This window comes from Tupaia chinensis, unplaced genomic scaffold (genome assembly GCF_000334495.1).
Source record: "Tupaia chinensis unplaced genomic scaffold, TupChi_1.0 Scaffold000374_1, whole genome shotgun sequence".
In the NCBI taxonomy this organism is placed as follows: Eukaryota; Metazoa; Chordata; class Mammalia; order Scandentia; family Tupaiidae; genus Tupaia; species Tupaia belangeri.
Window position 1 is genome coordinate 594,465 of NW_006159872.1, and position 12,981 is coordinate 607,445.

A 12,981-nucleotide genomic window follows, 5' to 3' on the forward strand; every position below is an offset into this window, starting at 1 on the left:
GTACGGGGGCGCCCGCCGTGAGAACTACAGCTCCCAGAGGGCCGCGCGAGGCGGAGCGTGCGCAGCAGGGGCCTTCCGGGTGCTGGCGCCGGGTCCGTGCCGGGAAGGGGATGCATGGTAAAGGGTAAGTGAGGCAGGCGGCAGAGTGGGGAGGGCGAAAGCGACAGAGACTGGGCCTGGGTCGAAGGGACCACCTCAAGCTTTGCTTTCCCTCCCCGCAGTGACCATGACGAAATTGGCGCAATGGCTTTGGGGACTGGCGCTCCTGGGCTCCGCTTGGGCGGCCCTGACCATGGGCGCCCTGGGCCTGGACCTGCCCTCGCCCTGCCGGGAGGTGCTGTGGCCACTGCCCGCCTACTTGCTGGTGTCCGCCGGCTGCTATGCCCTGGGGACTGTGGGCTATCGCGTGGCCACTTTTCACGACTGCGAGGACGCCGCCCGTGAGCTACAGAGCCAGATCCAGGAGGCCCGAGCAGACTTGGCCCAAAGAGGGCTGCGCTTCTGACGCCCTGACTTCGTTCCCAGGAAGCCCTCGTTCCCATTTTCCATTAAAGAGCGAGTTTATTTTGTAATCTTGTGCGGTTTCAGTACGGAGAATGGTAATTGGGGATCCTGTGTACCAGTTGTGGAGAAGGGAAGGGCCATCTTCCTGGGGTCATCTCAGCCTTTAAGTTTTAAAAAAATTTAATTTCTCCTGGGAGATCGGAACCCCCAACAGTCTTCACCCCCACCCTCGGCCAGCCTGGATTTTGTGGGCTGGGGCAGGCACAGGGAGACCTTCGTAGGGAACCTGCACCTTCCCACGTGGGTCCAGCATCACAGAGCACTGAGCCCAGCGCAGCTTTCATCTTTGCATCTCACTCAATGTTCCCCATTTTTTGCTCCAAAGGAGGCAAAAAGCCCTTCTCAAGATCCTTCAGGATGGAAATGTCATTCTCTTTTCTAGTATTTTAATTTTTTATAATTTTTAGAAGTTTCTCTTGCCATAGCATGAATGCACTCACCAGACACAGTGAGAAATAAACCCCCAGGGGGTGTGGCCACCATGCAGTCCCTTCTCCATCTCTTCTCAGGATTTTCAGCATTCGAGGGCATGCACACACACGCGCCTAGTGTGATTTTCAAGCTGCTGAGTCTGGGACATTAACTGTGGTTGGCTATGTGGGAGTCTAGTACCTTAACCACACCACTCACTGGCTCGCCCACTCTGTTCTTTTTTTTTTTTTTTTTTTTTTTTTTTTTTTTTTTTTTTTTGGTAATAGAGATCGTTTGCTATAGGGCATGTGTGTACACAGGAAAGACACAGAGACAGAAAACAAGAAGTCCCTCCCACCCCGGGGGCGATGGCCACTCTGCAACCCCTACTCCTCCATTCTCTTCTCAGGATTTTAGGCATGCACCACAGGTACCCACATGTTTTAAGCTGTTAAGTCCAGGATTCAAACTGCGGTCAACTCTGTGGGAGCCCAGCAACATAACCATCACATCATCTGCTGGTTCTCTAACCCTGTTTTTTTTTTTTAAAAGAATTATTTTACTTGGGCCGGCAGGTGGCATTGTGGTTAAGGATGCTGGACTCCACTTGGGCGACCACTGTTCAAGTCCCGGACCTGGTGGCTGGCTTTCTCACTTTCCCTCTCTCTCTCTCTGTCCCTCTCTTGTCAAACTTAAATAAGTAAATAAAATAAAGTTAAATAAAAAAAATTCTTTTTAAAAATATTTTTGAGAGGTTTTTGCCATAAGGCGTGTGCACTCGCCAGAGAGACAGAGAGAGACAGAAAGTGAGAAATCACCCCCCAGGGGGGATGGCCACGCCACAATCCCTTCTCCTTTCTCCTCTCGGGATCTTGGACATGCACGCACACATGCCCAGCGTGAGTTTAAGCCAACTGGTCTGGGACTTGAATCACGGTTGGCTACATGAGAGTTCAGCGACATAGCCATTACGCCAACTGCTTGTCCCTAAAATAATTTTTTAAGAATTATTTAAATTTATTTTATCAGAGAGGGACAGGGTGTGTGTGTGTGGGGGGGGAATGAGAAAGCAAGCCACCAGGTCTGGGATTCAAACCATGGTCAGCCACATGGGAGTCCAGCATCCTTAACCATCATGCTATCTGCCGGCCTTCCCCCCAACCCTGTTCTTAATAAGGCCTTCCCAAGGCCTTTTATTATTTTCTTTTTCTAGGTATCTTTTCTGAACATTCCTACTAACCTGAGAATAGCTGCATCTACCTACCTTCACCAAACCAGGCCAAATGGGAATCATGACTAGAATCATGATGGGTGGGTGGGGAACAGTTGTTGGGTTTTTTTGCTTTTTTTTTTGAGAGGTATTTTTGCTATAGGGCGTGTGTGCTCACCAGAAAGAGACAGAGAGACAGAAAGTGAGAAATCACCCCACCCCAGGAGGGATGGCCGTGCAGCAATCCCTTCTGCATTCTCTTCTCCGGATCTTGGGCACGCACGCACATGCACCCAGTGTGAGTTTAAACCACTGCGTCCAGGACTCGACCCGCGGTTGACTACATGGGAGTCCAGCGACATAGCCATTACGCCAACTGCTGGTCCTGGGAACAGTTTATTTTTAAGGCACATTCTAAATATAGCACCCTAACCTCCATCATTAAAAAAAAAAATTTTTTTTTCTCAAAAATAAAAGTAATTTCATTTCCTAGGTCCCACCTGATCATCTCAGTGACACGCTTTCTTTGGTCCTTCTAGTGCTAATGCTGTCTCTTTTCCCTGTAACTCATTGCACCCATGGAGCTAGTCAGCAAGACCAGCTGAAATAGAGCTGTCTTTGGTACCAAGGTGGCATTACGGTGCCCAGTGGTGAAGTGAGCTGCCTCACGTTTGCAGGAACTGGTAGTTCCTGGGGGAGCTGTCTTGCTCGTGGGGATATTTCCAGAAAAGCCAGAGGCGAATCAAGCTTGTGACGATTCCTGGAAGGTTGGGCACCTGAAATCAAAGGGCTGCTGTGAGGAGAGGAACCAGTTTTCCCCGTCCACAGCAGTCATGCCGTCCATATTCTGCTTACCATGATGTAGGGATCTCCAAGTCGGAACCCATAGAGGGACCAGGAGGCAGAGGTAAGAAGGGTGGCAATGGTGAGTGAGAAGGAGAGACGTTTGGTTGATCTCGTTTGAATGATCTTGGCCTGTGGGAAAGGAAGAAAGACTCCTAGCCCAGGCACACAGTAAAGTTCCCACCTAACCCCAGAATTTCTTCTAAGAAATGGCCAAGCATCCTCCCTGATCTGTCACCCAGCCCTTATATCTTGCCTTGTCTCCTAGGATTTGGGTCTCCCTCTCCTTGGGAGTTGTGCTAGACTCTGGCTATCCGAGCCTGGCCCTTCTAATCTGCCCTACCTCCACCAATACCTCTACTCACCAAGTCAACCAGTGGTGAGATGTACATGCTGATGGTGAAGACACTGCAGAAGAGGCCCAGCTGCTGAAGCTGAGCCTCAAGGTTGGGCACCAGGAGCCAAAAGTAGCCGAAACCCAGGAGAAGGACCCCCAGGAGGGTTGCCGTCTGTAGGAGCACAGGACGCTACAAAGGAGAGACGCCTTACTTGCAGGTGTGCCAGGAGCACTCTGACCTCCTGCTGCACCTGCTGCAGTGAACTCATCCTGCCCTCTCCCCTGCTCCAGTAGGGAAGCCAGCCTTTGTTTGACTCCAGTGTTGCAGTTTCCACACCCTCCACACCCTCTTTCCCACTAGTGACTTGTTGGGAAAGTCACATTCACTCACAACACTGGAGGACTGAACGAGGGAAAAAGATGTCTTTTTTGGTGAGCTCGACACACAGTAGGAGCTTGTGTGATTGAGTAGGGGAAGCGGAGGGAATCATCTCATTCTCAGTCACTGGGCCTGGCTCTACAGGAACATCAGAAACAAAAGCCCTTTCCCCTGGACTTGCTGGACAGCTGGGGTGAGGGGTAGGGCACAGGCATCAGGCTAGGTAGGGCTACCAGCTGGGGGCACAACGTGTGTGTCTCAGAAGGCTGGCTTCCTGGAGGAAGGAAAACTCCAAAGCTGGAAGGGCCTTCCAGGAAAAGATGGCAGTGCCAGCCTGTCAGTTTTCTAGGAAATCGTGTTTGCCCTGTGGGCAAGGTGGCCTGCAGCAGGCAGGTGTCCGAGGGAGGGCCGCTACCTTCCGAGGGCAGTAGTGCAGGTACACCAAGATATACAGTGTCTGAAGCACGGCACCCACTGCGTTGACGATGATGATGGTCCCGTCACGCTTCAAGACCCCGTAACTCAGCCAGCTCAAGTTGCTGCAGGGAGGAGGGGAGAGACACGACCCCGGAGCTTGAGTGTGGAAGGGGTCCGCGAGGGGTCTCCTCCACGAGCTCCTCACCCCTCCCCCACCTACCTCGGACTACCTTTCCCGCTGCAGCCCTCAACCCTCTCACCTGACATCCGTGGTGAGAAAGGGCAGGAACTGGACGCTGTCCACGCTCCGGGTCATACGCATGTGACTGAGGTCTGATCTGTAATGGGGTCCCGAAGGGAGGGGTGAGGGGTAGATCCCCCCTGCTGGGATCCCGTGTCTATCATTCTCCCCAGAGGACCACAGACACACCCCTCCTCAGCTCCCCTGCCTTCTCCCTCAGGTCCTGCAACTGGCCCTTGCCCTTGTACTCCAGACCCCTCGACCCGATTCCACTTTGACCCGGATTCTGGACGCAGCCCCGGGCTGGGGCCACGTCTCCGTCCCTCTCTCCTGCTCCTTTCCTGACTTCCTGGTCCTACCCCCGCCCGGTCCGGCCGCGCTCTCACAAGCCAGTGGAGAACATGCCGAGGGTAAAGAACACGCAAGCTCCGGAAAGGAGCGAGTCGACCATGCCGCCCGCTTCCATCCGGCTGCAAGTCTGATCCCGCGCCCAGGACCCGGAGCCCGCTAGCTCCGCCGGGCCGGGGACGCCGAAGCCCCGCCCAGCGCGCGCCCGGCTCCGCCCCCGCGCGCTCGGGCTTGTCCCTCCGGAGACTGAACCGGAACCCGGCCCTCCCCTAAAACGCCGAACCGGAACTGGGGCCCCGCCCCTCGGAGCGCCTGTCTCTGCCCGAGCCGACTCGCTGCCGGTTGGTGGTGCTCATAGTCCTGGTCCTGCCCTTGCCCTCCAGATGCTGGTTTGTCCCTTTTAGGGCTCCGCAGATTTGTCCCCAGCCCCCGCCGGTCCCCACACTCTGCTAGCCCCTGGATCATCTAACCACCCAGCCTCACTCGACTTGTATGGCCACAGGCCCAGGTGTCTACGCGGTAGACCAAGACAAAAGCTTGCTAGACCAACCAGATTTCAACACGCTTCATCCAGAGCTTCTTATCAGAACCTTAGTTGCTCAGGGTTTGGGAGGACCCGGGAATTTTCTGAAGTCTCTTCCCAGCTTCTCCAGGGATTGCCAGGAACCACCCAGGCCTCATCAGACGCCCTCCCTTTCCAGCCTGAGAGCCGACTTTACATAACTTGGCCAGTGCACCGAAGCCCCTATCACTGACCCCAAAGGCCGACCTACTTGCTGCTGGGAACTTTCCCTCCCAACCTCCCACGCATCCCGGCGGGTCCGGCTGTGGGGTGGGGCGCGTGTCTCAGCTGGCGTTCCTGCCTTCCCGGCTGCCCTGACTCACCCAAAGAGCATGAGTACCTGAACAGTATGCCAAAGCCCAGCACTGAGGGGGTGGGAGAGGGGAGACGTTGGACAGGAAGAACTTCCAGCGTGGGGTGCCGCATAGAACCTGAGACTGCTGTGGGGAGCTCTCCTGTCCTGCACGACCCTCAGAGAAGGAAACACCACCCCTTTGGGCTGGTGAGGGGCATGTATTCTTTGGAGAAGAGACAGGAATGCAAACCCACTCATTACTGGTGTAGCACAGCCCAACACAGAGCAAGGACTAGATGGTTGTAAGTTAATTCAGAGGGGCAGAAAAACACATCCAAAAAAAAACACATGGCTTTATTTTGACAAAGAATATCGTATAAAAAAATTCCAGTTGTAGAAATCAGTATAGACACATGGCAAGTTTATACACAGATACTGTACACGTGGGTCCTGCCCTTTTGGCTACAGCCTGGACAGACTGTACACACTGGCACTGCCCTTAGGGCTACACTCCAAGAACAGGTTGGCACAGCCCCCCTGCTGGTGCATTTCTGGGAGGGTGCTGCCCCCCAGGATGGGACAAGGATGCAGTGCCTGCTACAAACCTCTCTGTGGCAACTCCGCAGATGGAGGTCTTGCTGGGAGATGCTGGACAGCCCAAGCATGCTGCATCTCCTGTACCTGACTCCCAAGTGGGAAACTGCCTCTTGATTTTCCTTCCGTCGGTTCATCCGGGCATCCTGGCTCTCTCTGGGAGGGGCATCTTTCCCAAGTTCAGTGTCCATCCACCCAATCCCAGGCCCCTTCCAGCTCAGATCCTGCTGTATCTTTAAGAGGACACGTCTGCATAGCTTGCTTCTTTGGCTTAAAGGCAGGAATGACAAGGAAAAGACTTCACTTCTTTCTCCATCCCTCCGAGGTGGAGCCGGGAACGGCACTGCCAGGCTGGTTGACCTCCTTTGGGTTGAAACCCTTGATACTGACCCGTTCTGAGGCTGCTGGTGGCAGCTTGTGCACATGGTGGGAGTGTTTCCCAGGGCTCTCAGGGCTTTGGGTGTGGCCCCAGGACAGGTGAGGGGTGCCTGCCACTGTCCCTAGGCCCAGTTCCAATCCTTAAGCCAAGTGTGGCATACACCGTCATGGCGCTTGCAGCAGCAGAAACGGCAGCAGCAGCACAGCCCAGGCAAGAGGGAAGAGGCGGGGGGCGGCACTGTGGCCGATGCTATGCAGCACGTGCACCTTCGAGTCGTCTGTAAGTGAGAGAGCAGAGGGCCCAAGATGAGTGGCTCTGCTGTTTGCTCTGGCCCTCAGCCCAACAGGATTTCCCAGCCTATGTGTGGCAGAAGTGCCACCTCCTGTACCCACCCATCAGGTGGACCCCTTCCTGCACACCAGGCCGAATTTGCTCCAGTTCCCTACCTGCTGGGAGTCTCTTCTCCTGTGGATTGGCATGGGCCTGAGGACTGTGAGCTGAAAGACAAGAGTGAGGTAGATGGGCCGTTGTATTGGAGGCAGAGGGGTGAATGCAGGGTGGGCAGGGCAGAGGTACTCCCAGCATAGAAATGGAGGAAGGAGGGCTGGCCCTGTAGGAGTTATGGGAGCTGGATCCCACATGGCTGGTGGTTCAAATCCAAGCCCCAGTGATTTGCATCTTGACCAAAATCTCAACATGATGGAGAAATAGAGAAGGGACCTGGGTATGACCATGTACCATTAGGGGTGACCTCTCCCCTCTTTGGCTAGCACATGTGTGCTGTAGCAATTAAAAAAAAAAAAGGAGGAGGAGGGAGTTGCACAGGGGCCTGACACTCACTGATTTTGCCATTGACGGTCACCTTCAACCTCAAGCACTGGTCTTCTTGATGGTGGATGGGTTTGGCTGCAAGATAAGCCCAGAGTGTCAAGGAAGGAACCTTTGTCGGAAGAAAATGCATGCCTAGCTGCCTCTGGGCCCGCTTTTTTGGCTTCTGCTCATTTTAATTCCTTCCTTCACTCTAATTTTGATTCTTACCCACCTTGGTTCTTGCCCACTTCCTGCCAATGTTCAGCCCGACCTCCCAGTCTTTAGATAACCCTCAGCTTTGGCTGTGGTAGATTATAGACACTGTCCCCTTCCCGCATCCACCCTTCACTCCTCTGAGCCTGAAGCTGGGTGAGGCCTTCACAATATGTTCCCCTTACCCGGAATATTTTATATTTCCCCTGTGTAGACAGTGTACTAGATCCATTCTACACAGAGCTGACCTTATGGCTCTTAAAACCTACCAGTGGCTCTCCACTGCTCTCAGGATAAAGTGCAAATCCTTAGCACGTTTAGACCTCCTCCCCATCATGCTCTGACTTGTCTAACTCTTCAAGCTCATCTCTCTCCACGTCCTGTGTCTCTCTCACTCCAGCTAGGCTGAACCTAGGTTCCCCGAAGATGTCAAACTCCTCTCCCAAAGCTGTGGATGTGGTCTGTGTTGTAATCCTTCTGCCTCAGCCTCCACATTGCTGGGACCTCAGTCACGCTCGCCAACTCCACTGCCTGCTCTCAGCTCAGCCTTCTCCAAGCCTGGCAGGGGCCCGGTCGTCTTCCCAAGGTGCTCAAGTCCATATTACACTAATAGTCTGCTGACCTATTTTTTTTTTTTAAGGTTATTTATTCTATGAGTGAGAAAGATGGAGATACAACACCCTCAACAGGATCTCGACGCCACAATCCACCCCTAGCCCCAGCCAGTCCAAGATCATGCATGTGGGTTCTGGAATACTCAGAGAGGTTTCCAGGCATAAACTGGCCACCTTCCCACGTGGGTGAGCCTTGCACGGCATTGCATTTACCGCAGGGCTACTGTCCAGCCCCGTAGTCTATTAACTTAGGTGTGTTCCTTCCCAGCTTCCGTAAGGACAGACCTCTGTAGTGCTTTATTTATCTGTGCCCATAGAGCCATGCAGAGTGCTCCGTGCACAGCAGCTCACTCCATGTATGTGCGATGGGAGTGACTTAAGATAGAATTCAGGCTGGCCCTGTAGCCCAGTGCTTAATGGAGCTGAATCCCAGCCCCCGGCAGCTTGATAAACACACTGGGCAAGTGCCCAAAATCTCGAGAGGATGGAGTAATGGAGGAGAAGAGATTGTGGCATGACCACACCCATGGGGGGTGCTTTCTCCCTCCCCCTCTCTCTGGCTAACACATGCACCCTCTGGCAATTATAAGGGGAAAAAAAAAAAAGGTAAAGAAAATAGAATTCGAGACATTTGGAAGGGGCCCTCTGCTGCCTGACTGCTCGGTTCCCCCCAGAGCGTGTACCCAGTGCCACTGTGCCCCTGGGATGTGCCCCAGGCCTGCCTCCCGGGCACTCACAGATGTAATAGTAGCTGTGTCCTTCTTTGAACTCCTTGCCTAGGGTGAAAGGCGTGAAGCGCTGGAACTTCTCAGACAGCTTCTCTGGGCCATGCTTGGCACTGGGCCGGTTGCACCGCCAGCGGACCTGGTCCTTGGTCCGGGGCTCGCACACCTGGTACTCCTCATGCTCCACCAGGTACAGCGTGTACCGCTCCATGGCTGCCTCCGCCACAGAGTCATCCTCGTAATGTGGACAGATGATATCCAGGTAGTCATTCAGCTGCACGTGCACTGTGTAGTCCTCATTCCGGAACCTGAGCGCACAGTGGGGAGGAAGCAGGTGGGCATACAGGAGCTGGGTCAGAGCCTCCAGCCTCCACATGTTTATGTGACCCCTTGCATTTCACGCTGGGCCTCCCCACCCCGCAAAAGTTCTTCTAAAATATCAACTCCCGATGTTTACTGATCTTGACCTCTTGTCTACCTTCCCATGTCTCCAAACATTCCCCCACCATCATCTTCCCCTATTAGGCCTCTGGTTAAAAACAATTTTAGAAGAGAGGTATTTGATATAGGGCTGGAAAGACAGAGAGCTAGAAATCACCCCCCCCTCCAGTTTCCTCTCGGGATCTTGGGCACGCACGTGCACACACTTGGTGTGAGTTTTTGTTGTTGGAGAGGTTTTTTGTTCTTTTTTTTTTTTTTTTTTGATATAGGGCACGTGCGCTCACCAAAAAGGCAGAGAGAGACAAAGAGACAGAAAGTGAGAATTCACCCCCAGGGGGATGGCCATGCCACAATCCCTTCTCCTCCATTCTCCTCTCAGGATCTTGGGCAGGCACGCACACGTGCCTGGCGTGTTTAAGCCACCAGGTCCAGGACTCAAACCATGGTTGACTACATGGGAGTTCAGCAACATAGCCATTACACTAACTGTTGGTCCCAACACACTCGGTGTGTCTTAAGCTGCCGGGTCTGGGACTTGAACTACGTACGATTGAGTACATGGGAGTCTAGTGACGACGTAACCATTAGGCCATCTGCCTCTAATGGCATTCACTTGGTACCTCCCCGGTACCAAAGCGCTTTCCATCACCCCTCTAGTCTCTTCCCAAGGGTGGGCCCCAGGTATGTCGGTAGCTCCCAGACATCCTTCCTCAGATCTGCCCCACCGCTGCCCTGTAAGTGCTATGGGACCCTCTGGGCCGCCTGCGGAGCAGCTCCGGAAGCCTTTTCTCTGTGGAGCTGCTGCTGAGCCCACACTTCTGCGGCTGCCTCTTGCTCCTCTCATTTCCTCCCCTGCCCCGCTGGGCATTACCCATATTTCCCAGCATCCCTTGTTCTCCAAACCTCTAGTGGACTCTGGCCCACAGAGGATGCCCCTGGTCCCCGAATGAGATCATTCTCATCATTCACTCAGTCCTCTTAAATCTCTCTAGCTCCTCAGATCGATGCCCTGGTCTCCTTGTCTTCTTTCCTCAAAGTACCCCCACACATCCCTGTCCTTTTACTCCCCAAAGCCACACTTCCACCTCTGCCTAGATAAAACGCTGGGGTTCTCAGATCACAGCTAGCCTCTCCCCTCCACACAACCCCAGCCCCCCAAGGTGGAGCCTGCTCCCTTCCCCCGTTCTTTCCCCTAGGCCTGACCCACTCCAGCCTCCCCCCAAACCCAGACACCTGGCCCCAGTCTGGGTGGGGTCTGAGCAGGAGCAATGCCTCTGCCTCCCTCTCCTCCCACTCCGAGCTGGTCAGCTTCTCTGAATTCCCCCAGCACTGCCAGCTGAGACTCAGCAGAGCGGCTGCCAACTTGCTCCAAACCACAGCCCTGGGCATGGGTGGCGGGAGGGGCTGAGGGGAGGGAGGGGCTGGGCCAAAAGCCTCTAAGGTGGGCACCCACTGCCCAGTCAGCAGGACCCCTGAGGGGATCTGCCTTGCTGCAGCATGCCAGCCTGCGGCAGGGCTTCAGGGCCCCTCCCCCACCCCGGGGAAAGAGACTGAGAGGAGCAGAGAGGCTTTTAAAATTCCTCTCTGGAGAGATAAACATAGAAGCCATTTCAGAACAGGTATTTCAGCTCTGGGCCTGGCGTCTTCCCCCATTCCCGTGACGGGCACTGACTCATTCCTCTTCCACCTCTGCTCCCCGCCCCAGCACTCCTGAGAACCCATGAAAATGTACCTTGTCAAATGTGGACAGCCCCAGAACCCCAGATGGCACAGCGCCCGCCTGCCCTGGGCACTGTGCTCTAGGCAAAGGGACTGGCAGGTCTGAATGGGCAGGCTCCACCAGGCCAGGGCCTGGCTCACAGCGGCACCGCCCCTCTCACCATGCTGCCCCTGCCTGGGGCTTGGAGATCCCAAGGCCGGTGCCCACTGCCCTGAGTCACCCATGCCAGCCTCACACCCGCCCAACTCCCTGCCACCTCATCTTTGCCCCAAGCTGGGCCTGGCTTGGCTGCCTATGGACTCCACTCTGACGGCTTCTCTAGTGCCGGGCATGACCGAGGGTGTGTGTGTGTGTGTGTGTGGGGCTGAGGGACAGGGCAGAGGCGGTGCTGGGGGGCACCAGTCGCCCCCTCCTGGGGTATAATCCGCTCCACTTAGCCCTGCTTTGACTCTTGCTCTCCATCTGGGAAAGGAGGGCAGCGGCGTCAGGGAAGGCGGGGAGAGGGACAAGGAAGAGGCTCTTTCCTGAAAGAGAGGAAACCTGGGAGCTTGGGAACGGAAAAGGCCAGGGTCCCCCCCTCCCTCCTCATGGCTTCCTGTCCCCTCCTCCTCCTCCAGTCAACACCTGGCATGGGCATAAACAGGGACTTTGCTCCCTCCCACTGCTAGGATGAGATTGGGTCAAGGAGGCAAAGAACGTGCAGCCAGGCCGGGCCGGGGAGGCTGGCCGGGCTGCCCCGGCACCCCACGGGCTAGAGGGCATTGCCCTCTGGGCTGGCACCTGGCTTTCTGCATGCCCCACCCCAACAAGCCACAGACCACAGGCCCCTCACCAGGCAGGGCCACAGGGTCAGAGTGGGGACAGGTGTGCCAGGGCTGAGGCTGGCTAAGCGGAGTGAGGGGCTTTTCCTGACCTCCCACGCTGCCCAGCTTTTTCCCAACTCTGCCCTGCCCTCCCCCTGCCTTCCCACAAATATTGTTCCCATAACTTCAGAAAACTCAAGGGCAAGAACAAAGGGTCCGGCTCAGCGTCTTCCTCCCAGTACCATTTGCCTCCCAGCCCTAAACCTGCCCAGGAGAGATTAACTCCTTCCTGCCCAGAGCCCTTTGTAAGCGTTAACCCCTTCCATTCCTCCTGAGGTTTCCCCATGATCTCCCTCCCTCTATCGCTTCTTGTTTTACTGCCTGAACCTCACACAGAGATGATGTCCTCAACCTACCTGTGCACATGGGTGCCTCCCTGTGCATGTCAAAGATGCCCGGTGGGGGCTCTCCAGGCTCCCTTAAGTGCAGAGTGAATGCCTAGCCCCTGCACCCTGGGCCCCTCCTGAGAGGTCCTTCCAGGGTTACTCGCACACTCTGCTCCTCTGGATGTCACACCAGGTACCTGACAGTGTGTGCAGACGCCCAAGTGACACAAGAGGAGGAGCACAGAGGCTTTTGTAGTGGGGGGCCTAGACCAGGAGCCCCAGCGGCCAAGGAGGATGCTCACGTTCAGGGCAGGAATGTTCAGGACGGCCCCTCGCTTCAGAGCAAAAGGTGCCAGAGAGACGGAGGGCAGAAACAGTGCCCACCAAGTAGGCAGGGCAGGCTCCCCAAAAGTACAGAATCCTTCCCGCCTCTGGTCACCTCCCCAAGCTCAGATCAGGGGCTGCCTGGGACAGTTACCCAGCGGGGTAAGTGCCAGCCCGGCGGCCCGGCTGCCAGTGGGAGACTCAGGGCTTACTTGGGATTTGAACTGTTCCAGAAGACGGTGTGGCGGTCAGCAGCAGCCAGACTACCCAAGAGGGGGGCCCAGAGGAACTCCATAGCGCGGGGCCTGGCTAGGCCGGGCGGGACGAGGGGCTCCTCCAGCTCCGTGCTCCAGCAGCCTCGCTCC

The 12,981-nt window shown here is 55.4% G+C and overlaps 3 protein-coding genes across 5 annotated transcripts; 1 reads left to right on the plus strand and 2 right to left on the minus strand.

Annotated features, from left to right (window-relative positions):
* Positions 1–28: 28 nt before the first annotated feature.
* Positions 29–572, plus strand: DPM3 (dolichyl-phosphate mannosyltransferase subunit 3, regulatory). Of its 2 annotated transcripts, none has more exons than XM_006153414.2 (2): positions 29–124; positions 222–572. In XM_006153414.2, the coding sequence occupies exons 1-2, from the start codon at positions 115–117 to the stop codon at positions 503–505; spliced, it is 294 nt and encodes a 97-aa protein (XP_006153476.1). In that variant the 5' UTR covers positions 29–114; the 3' UTR covers positions 506–572. The 2 variants fall into 2 exon arrangements, with proteins under 2 accessions (XP_006153476.1, XP_006153475.1); XM_006153413.3 differs by having other exon boundaries at positions 52–124; positions 201–572.
* A 1,990-nt stretch (positions 573–2,562) lies between these two features.
* On the minus strand, positions 2,563–4,960 carry SLC50A1 (solute carrier family 50 member 1). 2 transcript variants are annotated; one of them, XM_006153415.2, is made up of 6 exons: positions 4,789–4,960; positions 4,422–4,499; positions 4,160–4,283; positions 3,394–3,555; positions 3,041–3,160; positions 2,563–2,961 (listed from the first exon to the last, which is right to left on the minus strand). In XM_006153415.2, the coding sequence occupies exons 1-6, from the start codon at positions 4,866–4,868 to the stop codon at positions 2,851–2,853; spliced, it is 675 nt and encodes a 224-aa protein (XP_006153477.1). In that variant the 5' UTR covers positions 4,869–4,960; the 3' UTR covers positions 2,563–2,850. The 2 variants fall into 2 exon arrangements, with proteins under 2 accessions (XP_006153477.1, XP_006153478.1); XM_006153416.3 differs by having other exon boundaries at positions 4,808–4,943.
* Positions 4,961–5,940: 980 nt separating this feature from the next.
* EFNA1 (ephrin A1) lies at positions 5,941–12,975 on the minus strand. The gene is made up of 5 exons (XM_006153417.2): positions 12,829–12,975; positions 8,955–9,250; positions 7,421–7,486; positions 7,027–7,077; positions 5,941–6,857 (listed from the first exon to the last, which is right to left on the minus strand). The coding sequence occupies exons 1-5, from the start codon at positions 12,909–12,911 to the stop codon at positions 6,745–6,747; spliced, it is 609 nt and encodes a 202-aa protein (XP_006153479.1). The 5' UTR covers positions 12,912–12,975; the 3' UTR covers positions 5,941–6,744.
* Between the last annotated feature and the right edge of the window lie 6 nt (positions 12,976–12,981).

What these genes read in the sequence shown, in the direction of transcription:
- EFNA1 (XM_006153417.2), bottom strand. Translation starts at nt 12,911, where the DNA reads ATGGAGTTCCTCTGGGCCCCCCTCTTGGGTAGTCTGGCTGCTGCTGAC. An exon ending in ACACAGCTACTATTACATCT is followed by an intron (nt 7,487 to 8,954) that starts GTGAGTGCCCGG and finishes CTTATCTTGCAG; the next exon opens with CCAAACCCATCCACCATCAA. An exon ending in GGAGAAGAGACTCCCAGCAG is followed by an intron (nt 6,858 to 7,026) that starts GTAGGGAACTGG and finishes TCTCACTTACAG; the next exon opens with ACGACTCGAAGGTGCACGTG.
- SLC50A1 (XM_006153415.2), bottom strand. Translation starts at nt 4,868, where the DNA reads ATGGAAGCGGGCGGCATGGTCGACTCGCTCCTTTCCGGAGCTTGCGTG. An exon ending in TTTCTCACCACGGATGTCAG is followed by an intron (nt 4,284 to 4,421) that starts GTGAGAGGGTTG and finishes TCCTCCCTGCAG; the next exon opens with CAACTTGAGCTGGCTGAGTT. An exon ending in TTGGAGATCCCTACATCATG is followed by an intron (nt 2,962 to 3,040) that starts GTAAGCAGAATA and finishes CTTTGATTTCAG; the next exon opens with GTGCCCAACCTTCCAGGAAT.